General features: G+C 38.9%; 1 protein-coding gene across 1 annotated transcript in view; it reads right to left on the reverse strand.

Moving 5' to 3' along the window:
* TSNAX (translin associated factor X) overlaps positions 1–19,415 on the reverse strand; it is a 33,386-nt gene extending 13,971 nt beyond the window's left edge. Inside the window, exons 1-4 of the mRNA XM_045877826.2 lie at positions 19,216–19,415; positions 18,650–18,754; positions 16,221–16,335; positions 13,186–13,316 (exon numbers count right to left, since the gene is read on the reverse strand). Of these exons, the coding sequence (XP_045733782.1) occupies positions 13,186–13,316; positions 16,221–16,335; positions 18,650–18,754; positions 19,216–19,231 (367 nt within the window). The 5' untranslated portion in view covers positions 19,232–19,415. The remainder of the gene's footprint in view (positions 1–13,185; positions 13,317–16,220; positions 16,336–18,649; positions 18,755–19,215) is intronic.
* Between the last annotated feature and the right edge of the window lie 1,001 nt (positions 19,416–20,416).

A 20,416-nucleotide genomic window follows, 5' to 3' on the forward strand; every position in this document is an offset into this window, starting at 1 on the left:
TTAAAGTCATTATTTAAGTTGTCCTTGGAATGTGTTTGATTAAAGTTACTTCAGAGATGAGGTGGCCATTTCTGCTCCATGGCAATTAGGTTTCATGATATACCACACACAAAGTTCAAGGACATCTGGCCCAAAACACTGAAAAGCAGTTTTGGTCACATCTAGATAAAAGGATGTTTAAACAAGTTATGTTTCAACTTGATGAAAAGGACATCCGCTATTTTCAGTGAATAATCCCCAAGGTGAAAAATTTCAACCTACTGCCATATTCCATCAAACAATGTCTTCCCCTTCTGCTTTTACCTTGGACGAAATCCAACTAGAATTATTTACAGAATCAGCTGCCAGTAAGAGAGAAGTCTGTAGATTGCTTTTATGTAATTTGTTATTTTTCTCCTTGTTCCCCTATTAGAACATATACAAGGAAACCCAATTAAAGACTTCTGATTATTTTTACTTATTCTTATAATATTTAAGCAATATATATCTAGTCCAAATCTCCATCAAAAACCATATATAAAGGTAAATAGACAAAACAGATGTTTCATTCTAAATTCAAATTTTGCATCTCAACTCTCTTTCCAGGCTTTCAGTGTTTTAAAAAATTGCTTGCCATATGACCCAGCAATTCCACTCCTAGGTATATACCCAAGAAATTGAAAGCAGAGGTTCACACAAAGACTTGTAGACAAATGCAGTACTGTTCACAATAACCAAAGAGTAGAAACACCCAAATGTCCATCAACTGATGAATGGATAAACAAAATGTGGTATATATGTACAATGGAATATTATTTAGCCTTAAAAAAGAATAAAGTTTTTTGTTTTTTTTTTTTAAGATTTATTTATTTATTTGTCAAAGAGAGAGAGCACACATGCACGAACAGAGGGAGTGGCAGGCAGAGGGAGAAGCAAGTTCCTGGCTGAGCAAGGAGCCCAATGTGGGATTCGATCCTAGGACCCTGGGATCATAACCTGAGGCAAAGGCAGACACTTAACTGACTGAGCCACCCAGGCATCCCAAGAATAAAGTTCTGATACATGCTACGACATATATAAGAGCCTTGACAACATTATGCTAAATGACAAAAACCAGACACAAAAGGCCACATATTGTATGATTCTATTTATAAGAAATATCCAGAAGAGGCAAATCCATGGAGACAGGAGGTAAATTAGTGGTTGCCTAGGCTTAGGCATATTGGCGTGGGGGGGAAGGAAGATGAGGAGTGACTGCGAATGGGTAAGGGGTGTCCTTTTGGGATGATGAAAACATTCTGGAATTAGTGGTAACAGCGTACAACTTGTGGTTATATTAAAAACCAGTGAATTATACAATTTAAGTGGGTTAATTTTATGGTGTATAAATTGCATGTCAATTTTTAGAACTGCATTTATAACTATTTTTAAGACTACCACCTGAATTTCTTCAGAAGTTAGCTTTATTAGATCACTGAAATGTTAAAGTAAAGTCAGATCCAGGTTTGAGTCACATGCCACTCTGCTAAAAAAATCTACCCACAAATACATAAATTATACACTGAAAATACATCCATAAGCCTTAGTCTTATAAAGTACACGCAATTATACTACCAACAGTAAAACTTAAGCACAATTTCATTAATTTGGATTTTGCCTAATTTGGATGTTGTCTATTTGAGCATGGCTTTTACTTTAACAATGAAGAGTGCATGCTGAGAAAGTACTACTGAGTTTTTAACCCAAAATGAGAATAAATTTTAAAAATTTAGCACACTATTACAGATTAATTCTGCTAAATTCTGGAAGAGAAGAGAATAAACATTTATTAACGGTTATATGCCTTCCATAAACATACTTCAGTTTTCAAATCAACCCAGAAGGCAGCTATTCCTATTCCCACATAACAGGTGAGAAAGCTGAAATTCAAACAGGTTGTATACTGTATGCTCCAAGGTCACAGATCTAAGGAATATCAGAGCAAACACATAAACCCAGGATTGTATGACGCAAAGGCTCTCTTTCTACTTCACCCCAGTGAGTAAATTTTATGTTTAAAAAGCAAACCTGAATGAGTAGAAAAGTTAATAGTAATCTGGGGATCTTCTAAATCCCTCCAAGAGGACTCTGCTAATACCAAAGGATCCCATTCTCTTCCTATCTCACTTAATCACCAGTAATCCCTTAAACATCTCCTGTCAGCATTTTCAACTCCCTTGTCCCTTGCAGTGATATTCAAGATATTTAACAGGAACATAAATTATTATATAAATCAGTATAAACCCCAAATTCTAAATACATTCTTTTACTGTCTTACTATATTAAACTATATTTATTATAAAACTGCTTACCAAGTGCCGTAAGATATAAACATAAGTTACTTATCGAATTGTTTCTGGATTTTTAGATGCTGGTGGAAAAGTCTTTTGTTTAATCTGTCTTTCTCTAGCTAAATGAAGCCACTGAGGCATGATTTGATAACATCATCAAACTCTTCCCCTGACTTCCTCCATTAAAATGACAGTCATTCAGTGACTGGGGATCCTGCCTATGTGGGGATTCACAGGCCTGTCTCTACTTCTACTCTCTCCACTACTCATCAAATCTCTGTTCCTCTCTCATCATCCTCACTCTAGCCACTCTAGCCAAGAGATATAAATAAAGGGAGTAGAAGAAAAAGAGAAAGGTTTGGATGCCACTTATCGGGTGGGAGAGGTGTGCTGTCCTTCGGTCATTCTTTAAGACCTAGGGCAGATTCCTCCCCCCAGACCTCTCCCTTCACCATCAGGCGGTATGTCTCAACTGAAGTAAAGCTCTCCTGAACCTACCTCAAAGACTATTACTGCAACCTGAGGAAATATGCTTTGCATGAAATACCTGTTTATATCCCTGGTTCCTGGCAGACTTCCCAAATGCTATCTGCTTGTCCCCTTAGAAAGGGCATTTCTTCAGAGGTTCACAGAAGGGGGGGGATCCGCTGCACAACACAAATCCCCCCAACTGCACCTCTGGACTTAAAGCAACTCCCCAGTCTCCCCACCCCAAAATAACATTATTAATTTTGCAGTTTGCCCCCTAGCTGCACTGCACAAAACCAGAAAGTAGGTCATGGGCTTAACTATGTACCTCCCCCAAATTTATATGTTGAAGCCCTAACTCTGGTGACTCAGAGCATTAATTCAACCTGACTGGTGTCCTTATAAGAAGAGGAGATTAGCATACAGAGACAAACACCAGGGATGCCTGTGCACAGAGGAAAGACCATGTAAGGACACAGAAAGAAAGGGGCCATCTTTATACCGGGGAGAGGCCTCAGAAAAAAACCACCCCTGCCAACACCTTGATATTGGACTTTAAGGCTCCAGAATGGGGAAAAATAAATTCCTATTGTTTAAGCCACCCAGTCTGTGGTATTTTACTATGGCAAACTACAAACTACTACAGTATCTTGGAATCACAGTGTCTGTTTGGCTTAGGAGATAAACCGGGTATGTTGAAATTCGTATTTATTGACTTTGCTACTCATCACAGTTAATAATATACTACTTACCAACAGACACAGAGGTATTCTTTTAACAACCAAAATGGCCATAATAGTTGATTGAGCAGAGTATCTTGTCCTACTTCTCCCATTGTCATCCTGCTGCAACTAATTAGCAAAACCCTAACCACAAATTAATCTAACTTTCTATCTCATTCACTCCTACTGTTATACAGAAAAGATCAAATTTACTGATCAGGTAAACTTTCAAAAATGATTAACAATCACAATAAATGTCCCTGGTTAAGTTCTGACCCCCACTCCCCTCACAGTCCTTCTTTTATCTCCAGTCTCCCATCAATTCCAAACCACTGCCTCACCTCCCATCCTTTTTCCTTTAGCACACAACAGAAAAAGAGAGATATTAAGCAAAAATTTCCTCCACTGCCTACCTCTATACTCATCCTTAACTGCCCATCTCCGAAGAGGTGGCTTTCCTCTCCTATAAGGCTTGTCAATCCACCTAAACTCTGGATCCCACCCTCTCCTGGTTCTTCTGGGATCTTATTCTATCAAATATTCTATTCCCTGTAAAGTTCCACAGGACCAAGTCTTTGACTTTCTTCTCACCCTACGCTCTCCTTGGATAATTTTATTCATATGTGTAAACCCAAGAGCAGCTGATAAGCTGATGACTCTAAGGCTGTAACTGAAGATCAGTCCTGTATTGTATTATCAGTTCTCCAGACCCATATATCCAATTGCCTATTAGGCAGCTACCTGGATGGCCCATAATTTCCAATTAATCATCCCAAAACCCATTCCACCCTCCAGTTTTCTTCTCTTAAATAACATGCCCATACAACCAGCTGGCCAAACCAGAAACCTAAAGGTTGTCCTGAGACTTTTCCTTTCTCTTGCACATTTTAAAAAACCATATCCTCTAAGTAGTATGTTCTTCCCTTTCCATCCACATTGCGAACACCAACCTGGAGGCTCTATTCATTTCACACCTAGAATGATGACCATGCCTCCTTACCTCCCTGCCTCTAGCCTTCCTCCAAATAAAATATGAGAATGGCATAAAAGAAAGGCAGACCTGAAATGAGGTTCAAAAGCTAACTCAGTCTCATTAGCTGTGTGAACTAAGGTCATTTATTAACTTTACTACACTTCAATTTCCTATTTGTGAAGAACAGACAACTACCTACACTGCAGGATTTATATGGAATAATGTTAAGTGTCTGGACAAGGGCCCTCTGAAACTGTTGAATTAAACTGAAATGAGAATAATTAAAATAAGAATGAGGGCATTATCTTTGGAAAAATAAAGCTCACAATGCATTTGCCATCATTTGTCTTAAAAAAAAAATGAAGGTGATTAATTTTTGTTAGACAACATTTTCTAACTTCTTTAAAGAAATCAATGATTTTTCTGTTACTCTTTTCTTTGCAGTGTATTAACTCACATTAAAAGAGGCCGTTCTTTTGAAATGTTACCCTAACCCAACATGCACTATAATTCTAAGTAATGGCAGGGGCGCCTGGGTGGCTCAGTCGTTAAGCGTCTGCCTTTGGCTCTGGTCATGATCCCAGGGTCCTGGGATTGAGCCCCCCATCGGGCTCCCTGCTCCTCGGGAAGCCTGCTTCTCCCTCTCCCACTCCCCCTGCTTGTGTTCCCTCTCTCGCTGTGTCTCTCTCTGTCAAATAAATAAATAAAATCTTTTAAAAATAAACAAATAAATAAATAATAAAATTTAAAAAACTAAATAATGGCAAATTATATTAATGGAACACTACTGTTTATCCTATTAAGGCATATTAAATTAAAATAGTTTGTCGTGGAATAAGATGCTCTTTGACTTGGTGCATTTGTACAAAACTAAGCAAGAAGCTGTCTCTTCCATGTTCCCTACTTAGCTCCATCCTTATCAACTGACAGACCTTAGCTCAAAAAAGTAGCTTTCTCAAACAGGATTTCAGAAAATAGGAATGTTCAAAGGTGAAAAGAGAAACTAGGCTAAAAGACCTCATACTTGGACAGTCTAAGTTGTACGAACCAGACATTTATCTAAAAGAATGTTTACAAACGGAGCTTTTGTAACCCAGGAAATGCCTATAGAGACTTTCTCATAGTCATACTATTCACCACAGGGGTTTGCACTATGACATATACACTTATTAAATTGTGATTTTGTTTTAAAAGATTTTATTCACCCATTTGACAGAGACAGAACAAGCAGGCAGAGTGGTAGGCAGAGGGAGAGGGAGAAGTGGGCTCCCCGCCAAGCAGAGAGCCCAACATGGGGCTCGATCCCAGGACCCCAGGATCATGACCTGAGCCTAAGGCAGATGCTTAATTGACTGAACCACCCAGGCACCCCTAAATTGTGATTAAAATAGTCAGAAAAAATGTCTACTGAACCATCTCACATTTATTTTACTTACATGTATAGGTAAAATTAATGGAAGTACGAGTCTCTTTAACCAAATACAGGATCTGAGATAGTCAAGTAAAAGCCTTTGGCTTTGGAAAAAACAATTATAGGAAAAAGCACTAAATACTAGCTATCAGAGAAGAGGTGGTCTAGCAGAAAATGTATCAGAGCAGATGAAACAAATCAGATTTCAATTCCGATACCATCACTAAGCTCATTTAGAAAATGAGGTAGCGGGGAGCGCCTGGGTGGCTCAGTTGGTTAAGCGACTGCCTTCGGCTCAGGTCATGATCCTGGAGTCCCTGGATCGAGTCTGCTTCTCCCTCTGACCCTCCCCCCTCTCATGTGCTCTCTGTCTCTCTCATTCTCTCTGTCTCAAATAAATAAATAAAATCTTTAAATAAAAAAAAAAAGAAGAAAATGAGGTAGCAGGACTAGGTATCCTCTAACCATTCTTTCAGTTATAAAATTATTCTCAAATTAGGTAAAATGAATGTTTTCAAACAAAATTAAAATATATTCAGAAAAAAAATTTAAATCCATCATCATGCATATACCTGGAATTTCCACTAAAGCAAATGGACATCAAATTGCCATACTGGGCAGAGAAAAACTGACTATTCACCAAACATATTTCATTATCCTTGGCACAGGAAGAGACCATATTTCTCATTCTCCCTTGAAGTTAGATGTGGCCACGTGACTGGCTAATAAAATGTGGACAGACGTGATCTATCTTTTGCAGGGCTGGCCCACAAAAACCTCAGGCATCACCCTGCACTCTTCTTTCCCACAACCCACCGGCTTTATTTTGATGCCCTAGCTCATCTTGGAAACCATGTATTGATAATACCAGAGCCCCATGACCCTGGGTCCCTGAATGACTAAGCTGGCAGAGCACGTGCAAACTACCATCACAAAGCCTGGACTTTAAAGTGAGAAAGAAACAACTCCTGTTTTGTTAAGCCACCAAAATGTCACAGTTTATTCATCTGTTTCAGTTCTTAGCTTTATCATAACATCTCTGGCATACTGAATCTCATACATATTCAGATAAATTCAATTTTCAGCCATATCTTACCCTTCACTAAATTCTACTATCATTACAAAGGCTTATGACTCTTCGTATCCTAGTTCATTTTCTCAGTGAGCCTTCTGAATTTTGCTGATAGGCTGAATCTGTATCAAATTTCTCTGTACTGATATAATAAAGTTTAGAATTTCCTAAATATTAATACTGATCCTGTTTCTACTATCATGTATAAGTAATAGCCACTGGAAACACGTTTTCTTTTGGAATGAACAAAAAGTCAAATAAAAATTTGCAAAAGCAAATCATCAGATAAAGGATTTGGTTGAACAAAAAAATAAAAGCCCTTTTAAAATAGTTTTGTTCTTCATTCTTTCAACATTTATCAAACACCTGTTATGTGTCTGGGATACATCAGTGAACAACAACAAAATCTGTAGAGACTTGTAGAATCCACATTCTAATACAGGAAAGAGAGACAATATAATATATAAAGAAACTACATAGTATGTGAGAAGGTTTTAAGTGCTATGGACAAAAAGAGCAACATAAGAACTATATAATGTGTGCTGGGTTTGTAAGGAAAACCCTAATATTGGGGGGAAGGGGACTTAAAGCAAGATTAAGCCTTTACTAAGAGTTAGGTAGGTTCTAAAGTCAATACATAAATTAAATCCATATGGTAAGAAACCAATGGTACCACTTACTAGCTTATCTTGGGCAAGTTGCTTAACTCCTGTGTAACTCAATTTTCCCACTTATTTAGCAGTAAGAATATCTATAACTTAGAGATACTGCAAAGGTCATAAAGAACAACAGCTTAAAAAAAAAATCTCTAACTGGCCCAAAACATCCACTTAACCCATCATTCACATTCCTAAATAGGAGAATTAAAATACTAGTTTGGGTCTGAACTTAGTTATGTACACCAAAATGTCTCAAAATTAAATGATAATTTTTATCATTATCAGAGTGATATAAACTAAACAAAAAAAAATTTTTTTTCTTTGAGATGGAGAATATATTCCCCCAACTGTTAATTTTTCAACAAGAGAAAAACACAAAACAAAAACATGACAGAACCCAATATTTTTTTAAGTGACTTATTTCAAGCAACTAATTATTCGTTCATTTGTTTAACCATCCCTTGGGACGATCTGTAATCTACTCTGATAAGAAATGTGTAGAAAACAGACCTAACTTTTTGTTGTTGTTCAATTATTAGGAGGATACTCGATGTTTAAGCTCACACAAGTATCCCTTAGGGAAATGCTCTGCGTGCCATTAGCACTATTCTTAATGAGGAAAAGCACAGAACTCCTTTAGTTCAATGCCAGAATTGTTTTATCTTCAAGTCAAAAGAACAACTATTTGGAGTAACACCAAAACAAGCATCTAACAATTACAAGCAGCAAGCTATTCATAAACATCATATTGTTAATGCTACTCTAATTATAAGTAACCTTATTTTATCAAACAAAATACCTGTCAGCAAAATTTTAAGTCCCAGTTACCTCTGTATTTAACTGCCTTATTCCTTAACTTTAAGAAAAAAACAATTTTATTGCTTCAGCTTAAAGAATCTCATTTTTTTTTTTAAAGATTTTTTATTTGATAGAGAGAGACACAGCGAGAGAGGGAACCCAAGCAGGGGGAGTGGGAGAGGGAGAAGCAGGCTTCCCGCCGAGCAGGGAGCCCGATGTGGGGCTCGATCCCAGAACCCCGGGATCATGACCTGAGCCGAAGGCAGACGCTTAACGACTGAGCCACCCAGGCGCCCCAAAGAATCTCATTTTATTTTAAGGACTTAACAACAGAAAAGTGAGATAATACAAGGAATCCTTAAATTTTTAACCCACGAGTAGGCAATCTTCAAAAAAACTTACAAAAAACAGATAAAGGCCTAAAATGGAACTGGTGCTTCAAATAATCCTCAATGATACACTAAAGAGGGAAAATCTGAACACTGCTTCCATTTTATTAATGCCCTATCTAAACTCTTTCCAAGAGTCCATTGTCTCCTTCCTGACTTAAGAAACATTCTATTGATTCAATGAAATGTCCCTTTTATCTTTTTTCTTCATTTCTCTGTTTCGTTCTAAAAGCCAAGTGCAACTTTCTAGGTTTCTTTTCATGTCACTATCCATATGGTCCTCGCTCTTGTTTAAAGTCTTTCCTTACACTTTACTCATTGACAACGAACATACAAAATAGATTACTGGGCGAAATAAAGCAAATCTACGCTGTTCCACCAGAACTTTAAGTTATCAGGATTAGCAGGGCTTAACCTTGAACTAATATGGAATTGAGAAGTTTAATCTAAACACATCATCATGACAAAGCACCAACATTGTGAGGAAAATATACCAGTTCTTACAGAAGTACAAAAGTTTTAAGCATGGACTGAAGTCAAAAGTGAAGACTACTGTAGCCAGCTTTTATTATATGTATTACACTGCCATGAATTTTTACAAGATAAGCTTATTGCATGATATAACAGAAAAATGATCAAGCTTATGGAAGTTATTCAAACTCTTGCCTTCAGTTACCCAAGTTAATAGGATACTTAGAAGCTGTAGATGCAGTAAGACATTTAGACCATACTGCTTCTTCAGATCAAGGACTTTCTAGAAACTGAGAGATCCAACTTGCTCCCCACCACCAATTCCACCACCCAGTAGCCCTTTGGATTATACATGCATACCTATTTATACATGGCAGGACCACTCTGACTGAAATATAAGTCTGCCATGGATCTGTCGCTAGTATGGTTCAAGCTACTACTCCAGCTCTCAGGGAGGAACAATAGCAATACGTCACTGGGACTTCTCATGGCAGTATAATACTCACATATCAACAAATGATAAACACCACTGCTCCTGTTTATTTTATTTTTTTTTTAAAGTAACCTCTACTCCCAAAATGGGGCTCAAACTCAGGAGCCTGAGATCAAGAGTCACATGCTTTTCCGACCAACTCTAGCCAGGCACCCCAATACCACCGCTCTTGATCTATATCCCTGAAAAGATCTATAACATACCTGCAGCCTAAAAATGCCACTTTTGGATTGCAGTCAACCCTGAGAACTGACAAAGGGAAATGTGCTAGATGTTCAAGCTTACCTCCTTCCCAATCCACTTCCACTAGAAGAGGCAGATAAAAATTTCAGGAAATCAAAAAGAACAAGGCAAACATTGCCACAAACATTATCTGCCCCATGGGGTGCCTGGGTAGCTCAGTGGGTAAAGCATCTGCCTTTGCTCAAGAGCATAGGCCTCCCTGCTCAGCGGGGAACCTGCTTCTCCCTCTCCCTCTGCCTGCCACTCCCCTTGCTTGTGCACATGCTCTCACTCTCTCTGTCAAATAAATAAATAAAATCTAAACAAAACAAACAAAAAACATTATCTGCCCTGCCTAACAACTAGAAATGTCAGGGTACCCAAGAGAAACCTCACCAAAAGGATTCTGACAAAGAATATCATCAATACAAATGGCATAGCTGTTTTCCCTAAACACGGCATTTATTTTCACCACAAGACTGCCATGAAGAGACTATTTATTTAACTAATCTCTATACCCAATGTGGGGCTCAAACTCACAACCCCAAGATCAAGAGTCACAGGCTCTTCTAAGCCAGCCAGGCACCCCTATACCATAAAGAGATTATTGATATGATCTCCTGATAAAAAGAACTGCTCTGGAAAAAGGAACTAAGAATTTGTCAATAGTGACTTTGTAAAAAAAAAAAAAATGAGTTATAATTTATATAAATTATATAAATCTTAAATATGTAACTCAGTGAATTTTTACATATGTGTACACTATGTAACACCACCCAGCTAAAAGTACAAAACATTTCTATCACTCCAGAAGGTTCCTTCATGCCTCTAATCAATAACCCCTGCCCCCAACCTCCACTCCCAGGTAACCACTATCCTGCCTTTTAACTCCTTATATTAATTTTGCCTCTTTTTGAACGTCACTTAAATGGAATTATACAGCAGATACTCCTTTGTGTCTGCTTATTTCATCCAACAGAATGTATGTGAGATTCATATTTGCTGGCATGTATGCTTATCATTTATTATTGCTACGTAGTTATTACACTGTACAAATATACCACAATTTATTTATCCAACCTCCTGTTGATGGACATCTTGGGTCATTTTTCAGTTTTAGGATATTATCACTACAGCTGTTACCAGCTTTCTTGCATGTCTTTTGGTGACATGAGCCTCACTATTGGGTACATCCCCAGAAGGGATCATGCAGTAGACACATATTTTTAGCTAAATACTGCCAAAGCTTTTTAAAGTGGTATTGTCACCCTTTATAATTTAAGCTTGCAGGTGAGTAAATGGTATCTCATTTGGCTTTACTTTGCATGACTCTAGTGAATATGCTCAGCACCTTTTCATATGCTTATTAGCTATATGAATATTCATTATGAGGCCCTGTTGAAGTTTTTTGTCCATTTTTTCTAAAGTAATCTCAACACCCAACATGGGGCTCGAACTCATGACCGAGAGATCAAGAATAACAAGCTCTGGGGCGCCTGGGTGGCTCAGTTGGTTAAGTGACTGCCTTCGGCTCAGGTCATGATCCTGGAGTCTCTGGATCGAGTCCCACATCGGGCTCCCTGCTCAGCAGGGAGTCTGCTTCTCCCTCTGATCCTCCCCCCTCTCATGTGCTCTCTCTCATTCTCTCTCTCACAAATAAATAAATAAAATCTTTAAAAAAAATAAATAAATAACAAGCTCTGCCCACTGAGCCAGCCAGGCACCCCTGTCCAATTTTTAAAATTGCATGTCTTCTTGTTGATTTGTAGGAATTCTTCATATATTCTCTATGTGAGTCCTTTATCCAAGATATGTATGTGTCTTCTCTTCAGACTTCACCTTGCCTTTTCACTTTAATGATGTCTTCTGATAAATGATGTCTTACTTTTAATGAAATCCAATTGATCCATTTATCCTTTATCAGTTAATGTTAGTGTCATTTCAAAAAAAATCTTTTATACTACAAGATCACGAAGATATTCTCATGTTTTGTTCAAGAGGCTTGTTTTAGGGGTGCCTGGGTGGCTCAGTCGTTAAGCATCTGCCTTCGGCTCACGTCATGATCTCAGAGTCCTGGGATAGAGCCCCGCATCAGGCTCCCTGCTCCGCGGGAAGCCTGCTTCTCCCTCTCCCACTCCCCCTGCTTGTGTTCCCTCTCTCGCTGTGTCTCTCTGTCAAATAAATAAATAAAATCTTAAAAAAAAAAAAATAACGTGTTAACAGACTGTTCATATTATCAGTACCACCTCCAGTCAATAGGAGGCTATTGGTAGTTAAGTTTTGGGGGAGTCAAAAGTTTTATGTAGATTTATGGCTGTGTGAGGAGTCAGCACCCCTAGTCCTGACCCATTGTTCAAGGGTCAACTATATATATAATTACTGAGCAACAACAAAAGACATTTAAACATACTACAGGTTGACATTTCTGAAAAACAAGTTGAAATTATAAATGTTCACACTGAGCATTTACCACATAAATTCGTATTGTACCACATAAATTCATAGCAAAACCAGACACACTGAGCAGGTACCACATAAATTCATTTCTCATGATGAAATGCTCTGAGTTCAGTGGAACCAGCTATATGATAGAAACAGAGAACTTTCACATTCTTCTATAAATATGAATCAACCTTTGACTTTACCTTTTTGAATTATATAGTATCTCTCCTGTCAATGGATTCACATCAAGAAAAGGATGAAAAGAACCACATACTTTAAATATTTATGTGACCGATCTGTGTATATATATAAAGTGATTTGTGTTTATATAAAACCCAGTACTATCCTAAAATTCCAGTATGGAGTCACACTATGAGATGCTGGGTCCACCTGGCTAGGCAGTATATTCTCTTTTATAAGCCTACTTAAATTGAAACTCAGAACCACCAGTGAGATATACCCACAGATGTGCCCAGTCTGAATACACCCTACACAATCAAGAATACAGTTCATTCTGTTAGGTCTGTTTTTTCAATGACTTTATTAAAATCTATCAATGACTATTCTACATAATTGGAATAATAAAGCCAATTAAATGTTTTTGGATTATCTTTGTATTATTATTCCAAAGTCCCAATTTTTAAAGCCAATAACATTTCACCAAGTGTCAATTAAAATTCATGCAACTCACACATTAATCATGTAACACACTGTTGTTTTTTTTTAATATTACCACTGAAGTGAACCTACACTTACCTGTAGTAATGGCTCTATGAAATTGATGCATGTCTTCTCCTGAGAGCTCTTGGGCTACTTGCAATATCTTTTGTCTAACACCATCCAATTTAATTTCTGAATCAGTCAATATCTCTTCCGTATCAGGAGCACTATAATCAAGATATTGGGAACTTTTAGAATATCAGCCAGATGCTTTGTTAGTGAAAAACTGAAATAATCTAAATACCAATGAACACAGGGCTAAATAAATATTGTATCTGGATGCTTCTAACTCAAAACCACAATTATATTTTATTAGAAATACGTAAAATCAGGGATGCCTGGCTGGCTCATTGGTAGAGCATGCAACTCTTAATCTCAGGGTCAGGAGTTCAAGCCTCACATTGGGCAAAGAGCTGTAAAAAATAATAATAATAATAATAATACATATATATGTATATATATATAAAATATGTGTATAAAATATGAAATCTGCCCACTTACAGTAGCTGTCTTTGGGTATTGTGACTGACTTCTTTCATTCAGTATCTTTACTTTTATACAATTTATTATTTTCCTAAAGATTATAACTCTTTTTTTTTTTAAGTTTGTTTTTTTTTTTTAAAGATTTTATTCACTTATTTGAGAGAGAGAGTGAGAGAGAGAAAGAGCACAAGAGGGGGGAGCAGGAAGGGAGAAGAAGACTCCCTGCTGAGCAGGTAGCCCGATGCGGGACTCGATCCCGGGACTCCAGGATCATGACCTGAGCCGAAGGCAGTCGCTTAACCAACTGAGCCACCCAGGCACCCCTAAAGATTATAACTTTCTAAGTTTACTGTAACAATGTACTGTTTTTGATGGGAGAAATACTTAAAAGATGACTTTACACAACACATGGCTTTTTCTAAAATATTAAGATCCCCTGTCACAGTTCTATTATTTCTTAAACTGCTGAATACTGACGCCAATTCTTTTAAAATTGCAATTTGTGGGCACCGGGATGGAGTCCCGCATCGGGCTCCCTGCTCAGCGAGGAGCCTGCCTCTCCCTCTGACCCTCCCCCCTCTCATGTACTCTCTCTCATTCTCGCTCTCTCAAATAAATAAATAAATCTTTAAAAAAAAATAAAATAAAAAATAAAAAAATAAAATTGCAATTTGTATTGAAAAAGTGTTCATAATTAGTCGAAACAGTGTTGCTTCTTTCCGTAATACAAGCTCAAGTTCAAGAATAACTTAAAATCTTTCTGTAATATAAGCTGAGAACTCATTAAAAAAACAAGCAAAAACTAATTTTAGAGTCAGGTAAGATAAAAGAAAGTTAACAGTACCACATTCCAGTAAATCTATGTATGGCAAATTCACTTCCACTTAATAGAATAAAATAAATAAAATAGTATAAAAATTAAACTATTAGCACATTATCTTAAAAGTTGTAAATGAAAAAAAGTTGTAAATGAGTGACTAGAATACTTCAGTAATATTTTTTTTAAAGATTTTATTTATTCATTTGACAGAGAGAGACAGTGCGAGAGAGAGCACAAGCAGGGGGAGGGGGAGAGGGAGAAGCAGGCTCCCCGCTCAGCAGGGAGCCCGATGCAGGGCTCGATCCCAGAACCCGGAAATCATGACCTGAGCCAAAGGCAGAGGCTTCACTGACTGAGCCACCCCCATGCCCCCAGTAATATTTTTAGTAATAAAAAGATGATAAATTATATCTGGACTTCCTTAAACACTTTATAAGACATACACTGTAAATCCTTCTAAAGGCATTTGTAATTTTTAACAAGAGTCTCTCTTTGGGAGTTAGTTACCGGGTGGGCACCTTCTAACCTCAGGTACAACAGAGAAGCAAAGAAAGCCAATTAAATGAAATAGGAAGTAAACACAAAGCAAAGATGGAAGATAGAGATACCTATCTGCATTCATAAGATATTCCTGAATCTCTGTAATTCATTTCCCTCTTCTGCTTGGGGTAGTTTAAGCTGGTTTCTTTCCCTTTTTTTTTTTTTTTAAATTTTATTTATTTGAGAGAGAACATATACGCACATGAGCGGGGGGGGGGGGAGGTGGGGGGGTGGACAGTCTCAAGCAGACTCCACCCTGAGTGCAGAGCCCAACATGGGGCTCGATCTCCTGACCAGGAGAGCACAACCTGAGCCAAAACCAAGAGTTGGACACTTAACCAACTGAGCCACCAGGCGCCTCATCAGCTGGTTTCTTTTATTTGCAACCAAGGAATCCAGGATATATACAGAGCCTACCTAGAAAAATAAAATAAAATAATCTTACAGAAAGAAATTTCAAAGAAAAGATGCCTCAGAGCTGAAGGAAAAGGAAGTTCTAAAGAAGAATTAAGCAGTCAATAGTAGCATATGCTACAAAAATGTAAAATAAGAAGAGTATGCGCTAGATTTAGCAATATGAGAGTAACTGGGCAATTTCAATAGTTGTGAGGCAGAAAAGCAGATTGCAATGAGTTAAACAATGAATAGGAAGATAAATAAAGCAGATTGCAACACTGATCTAATATAAAATTTTGCATGTATCAACTAGTAAAGCTTTAACAGGCTCTAATAAACCATTAGAAATTTAATATTTTCACAAACAACACCTGTAACACTGAGTGATCTTAACACAAAATCCCTAGCTGCTCTGAAAATAAGAACTTTCCCTTCCTATACTGATTAAAATATTTATTCTTAAAACCTACTTGCTACTGGGATGCCTAAGTGGCTCAGTCCACTGGGTGTCTGAATCTTGGTTTTTGGCTCAGGTCATGATCTCAGGGTTGTGGGACTGAGCCCCACATTAGCTCCACAGTGTGCATGGAGCCTGCTTAAGATTCTCTCTCTCCCTCTCCCTTTTCCCCTCCCCCTCAGCTCATGCTGGCTGATTCTCTTAAAAAAAAAAAATCTACTTGCTGCTAACTTCTTCTGATCCCAGGGTTCATAGAATAAATCATGGAATATTCTAACAGCAAGTTACTGTCCACTGAGGTATAAAGCATTACAAAATACATAGTACATATCAAACTGTATGCAACTGTAACAAATTTTTAAGATATTTACTCACCTTGTAATCCTGTGGAGGAGAAAAATTGTCCTTTTACTTTCAACAGTTATATCCCGACTAAGTTTCACAAGTCTCTCATATTTGTCATGTCTTGCATCAAGTTCCTGCTGAAATGCTAACAACACATTATTACAACCATAAGCATGCACATTCTATGCTTCAAGCCTATCAAACAGCACTGTTACGCACAATAAAGCAACTCTTACTTTATAAAAATGAAGAGCATATCATCTATTTTTAAAGTATCTGGAAACCAAAGACTGCTAGTAACCAAAATATTCTTTATTTAAACACAGGTATGCTTTAACTGGGTTTTACCACTCACAGCCTCACAGTAAGATGTATATATTGTTAAAAACAAAAACACCTCATCTAGTAAATATGAGATTGTTATCATAGAATTATCACAGACTTACAAAAATTACTTCCAACTACCTAAGTTACCTAACTTTTTTTTAATCACCCTACCACATGCAATATTATCTCTCCCCACAAAAACCTGGATTTTTTTAAATTAAAAGTTTATAACTTTTAAGGACATTAACTTTCTGAATTTCCAAGCCCCAGTCACTGAAATACCCATAAACCACTTAACTCTTAATTAGTCACCACTTTCCTTCAGAAGCATTGTCATGCTAAAGACCTAGCAAATTGCCTGTCCTACAGGGAGTACAGAGGTGTATTTTGCATGAATTAAAAAAAACCCAGAACTTGAGTAAACTATTAACCAAATTAACAGGTTGACAAGGACCAAATACATCTGCTCTTTTATTACTGAGATAATAATTAAGCTGGGATTTTGCCTGATACTTAAAGGCAATCAAAAGCTTTCATTATTTATTATAAATATTAATGACCATTGTGAATTAGGTACTATGATTACAAAGTTAAATAAGACAATTCCTATCCTCAAGGAGCATAGTCCAGTTAAAGACAAATATGTAAACAAATAAATAAAATACATAATAAATACATGTAAAGGTTCACGAAAGCAGGAACCACATTTTTCTTGTTTACTACTAACACATTCTAGAGTAGACGCTCAATAAATATTTCATAACTAAATGGATGGATAATGAATAAATGCAATGTCTGTCAATAAATCTGCTTGAAAGAAAAATCAAAACAGCTTCCAAGGAAGAAGATACTTGAGTTAGGTCATGAAAAAAACCATAGTTCACCAGACAGACAATGGGGGCAGCAATTTAGAAGCAATCTCGAGCTTAAAGAACTATGTGTGAAAAGGCAAACAGAAACATACAAAAGCAACATATGCTTGGAAACAAGCAGCTCTGTATAGGGTGTGTCAAGAGTATAAGGATAGGGAATACTTGGCCCACTACATTTTCTCCACTGTGTATACAATTTTATCAATACACTCTCAATTACAAGGTGTCTTATACCTCTTAAGATCACTGTAGGTGCAGCAGTTTTAAAATATGCCCAGAAATTATTTGAGACTCCCTTCAAAAGGTGGAACCTAATTCCCTTCCCTTTAAACATGAAGCAGTTTTTAAATTGCCTCATTTCTAACAAACAGAATGTAGCAAAAGTGACCATGTATTATGATCAGGACATAAGGAGATTGTGGTTTCCTCCTTGCTAACTGGGGAAGCTAGATGCCATGACGTTAGGACACTCAAGTAGCACGATGGGGGGCTCCATGTGAGGACTGAGAGCTGGTTGTTGGCAGACGGCCTAACTTGTCAATTGCTGTGGATCCTCCGGCCCCAATCCAGCCTTCAGATAAGTGGGAGTTAGAATCAACAGCTCAGGCATTCTCAGGTTCCTGAACCACAGAAACCATAAGCTATAGGAGGGTGGATCCAGAATGACAGGAAGGAGAATTTTGTTTTGTTTTGTTTCGAAATGAGGAGCAACTTGACCAAGTTAAAAGGAGGACTGTAACATATATACACACACATACACATTATATATGTATAGTGTGTATTTAACATGTGTATGATTTACTAATAGATGAGTTCCCACTCTGTGCAAAGTGTTAACAGTCAAAACAAAAATTGTAATCCCTGTCTTCAAAAGTCTAGTTGAGGAAACAAAACCAATACATGCTTAAGAGTCAACTAATCAAATATATGTGTGTGTATATGTACCTGACATATACAGCTGATACATATTTGTATACCGGGTACACAGTAATTTTTAGTTATGTGGCATTTCTGATGTTTGTTAACTAATGTTTACCTGTAGAACTGTAATAAAAAAAAAAAGTCAACACTTGAGTGATCTCGACTTTAATGGCAGACCCAGCACCCCAGCAAACCTCCAGGGAAAGTAAAAAAGAGTCACACAGGCATATCTCACATTCTGACGGACTGTTCTTTTGTGTGCACAACATGCCTAAATTATCCTTGCTACAACCTCTTTCGTCCTCTTCCCTTCGCCAACTTCCGTTACAGAGAACTTACATTTGAAGGCCAACATCACAGGTGAAGATGAATTAACATCCTTCCCTTCTCTTCTCTGGTTATGTGGGAAATTGTCATGCTTCCTTTTCCTGAACCCTCCCGATCCTTACGTAGAGAAGGAGAAAAAAGTTGGATAGGACTCTTCCACCATCAAGAGCTGACAAAACGTAAGGTCTGCTAACCCCTTCCTTTCTCTCAAACCTGCGCCCACGGGGCCCTCGCCTTAGAGGCTCTCTCAGCGGACTGACAGAACAACAGCCCTGCCTCTTTTCCCCCCAAACCTTAAGCTCACCTCACCCGGGCCTCCACCAATGGCTTCCCTGATCTGGCACAAGGTGGAGCAATTACCGAACTAAGATTAAAAAATACAGCTCGAGGATTTTAAAAAAAAAAGGCGAGGTGTAAAGAAAACCAATGTGGCCAGGAAATCACCGGGGCCACCGCCCCGGAGCCGGTATGGGGAGAGGGCATCCCTCAAGGGTGAAGAGAAGTGGAAAAATCCGACAAAAAGGATGGAGATCCGCCCCCTCTGAATAAATAACGCCCAGGGCCGCTGAGGACGCCACCTTCTTTGCTGCTCATGTCGTCACGGCCTACTGCGAGATGAACGGAGACTGAGGGCCTTGCAACCAGCGGAATGCGTAAGGTGCTGGCCGGAGAGCCTTCCGAGGACCCCTTTGCAGCCCGCCGACGTCGACGCACTGCCCGGAAGCGCGCGCCCGCAGCCACTCACGCCTCTTCCTCCGCCCTCGCACACTTCCGGCCTGCGCCCCAGCCCCACCGCCACTGGCTCCGCCCCGCGCGCGGCCCGGGGACCTCGCGCCCGCGCGCCGTCGTCGTGCCTGCCCTCTGCTGCGCCTGAAGACAGAGCGACTCTACACGCTTCATTGCACGCTCTGTTGATAAAACAGATGATGGAGGCGAGGCCTGTGTGAAGGTAGAAAGGCGACGGAAGATGTACGTGATTTTTTTTTTTTTTCCCGTCAAGGCACCTTCGGAACACCCCCACGTTCCCTCCGCGTGGACCCAGACTTCCGCGCGGGGAGTAATGGGGGTTGTAGTTCGCCTGCGGGAGCCGGCCCTCCGGCTCTCCCGACCAGGCTGTGAGGAAGAAGCGAACCCTCCATCGCCTATGGGAAGGTCTTCTCAGGATCGAGGCCGAACCCTACGGAGGGTTTCCAGCCCTACCGGTGACGCTAGCAGGTAAAGAGATGGGGATATGCAAATCAGTGGGCGGATGGCGTTAGCGGCGTCCGGACGAAGGTAAAGCCCGCCCTCTATGCTCCTCCCCCTGCCCCTCCCCTCCCTTCTGCGCCTCCAGCTCCGCGGGGTCTCGCTTTACTCCGTTTCACGGATGTGTGACCTTGCGGGTAATTAACCTCTGTCCTGTTTATCTGTACAATAGGGATAGAATAGTACCTGCGTCGTAGGCTTATTTGAGAACCAAATGGAGTTAATACGAAGGCCCCCTGAAGAATGTCCTTTCGCACAGTAAATGCTCAATTAAACATTAGCCATCATACCCTTTTCCAGCGTCGTGCTCCAAAAAAGAAGAGAGGTTGGTAATAACAGGTGTGCACCATCAAGTTGTGAGCTTTTTATTGGGGCAGGTACTGCCATATCTTATTAGACTTTATGCATTTTATAAGCTCCCACCCTCACCCCCGGAACCCACAGCGCTTGTAAGCCGGTGTGTTTGTTGAAGAATGCTCTTCCCATCATCATTATGGGTACCTAAGTAGCAATCCAGCATCTTCTAGATATAAA

The sequence above is a fragment of the Mirounga angustirostris genome, unplaced genomic scaffold, assembly GCF_029215605.1.
Source record: "Mirounga angustirostris isolate CCGP_5_RB_7025 unplaced genomic scaffold, mMirAng1.0.hap1 SCAF_6, whole genome shotgun sequence".
Taxonomy (NCBI): domain Eukaryota; kingdom Metazoa; phylum Chordata; class Mammalia; order Carnivora; family Phocidae; genus Mirounga; species Mirounga angustirostris.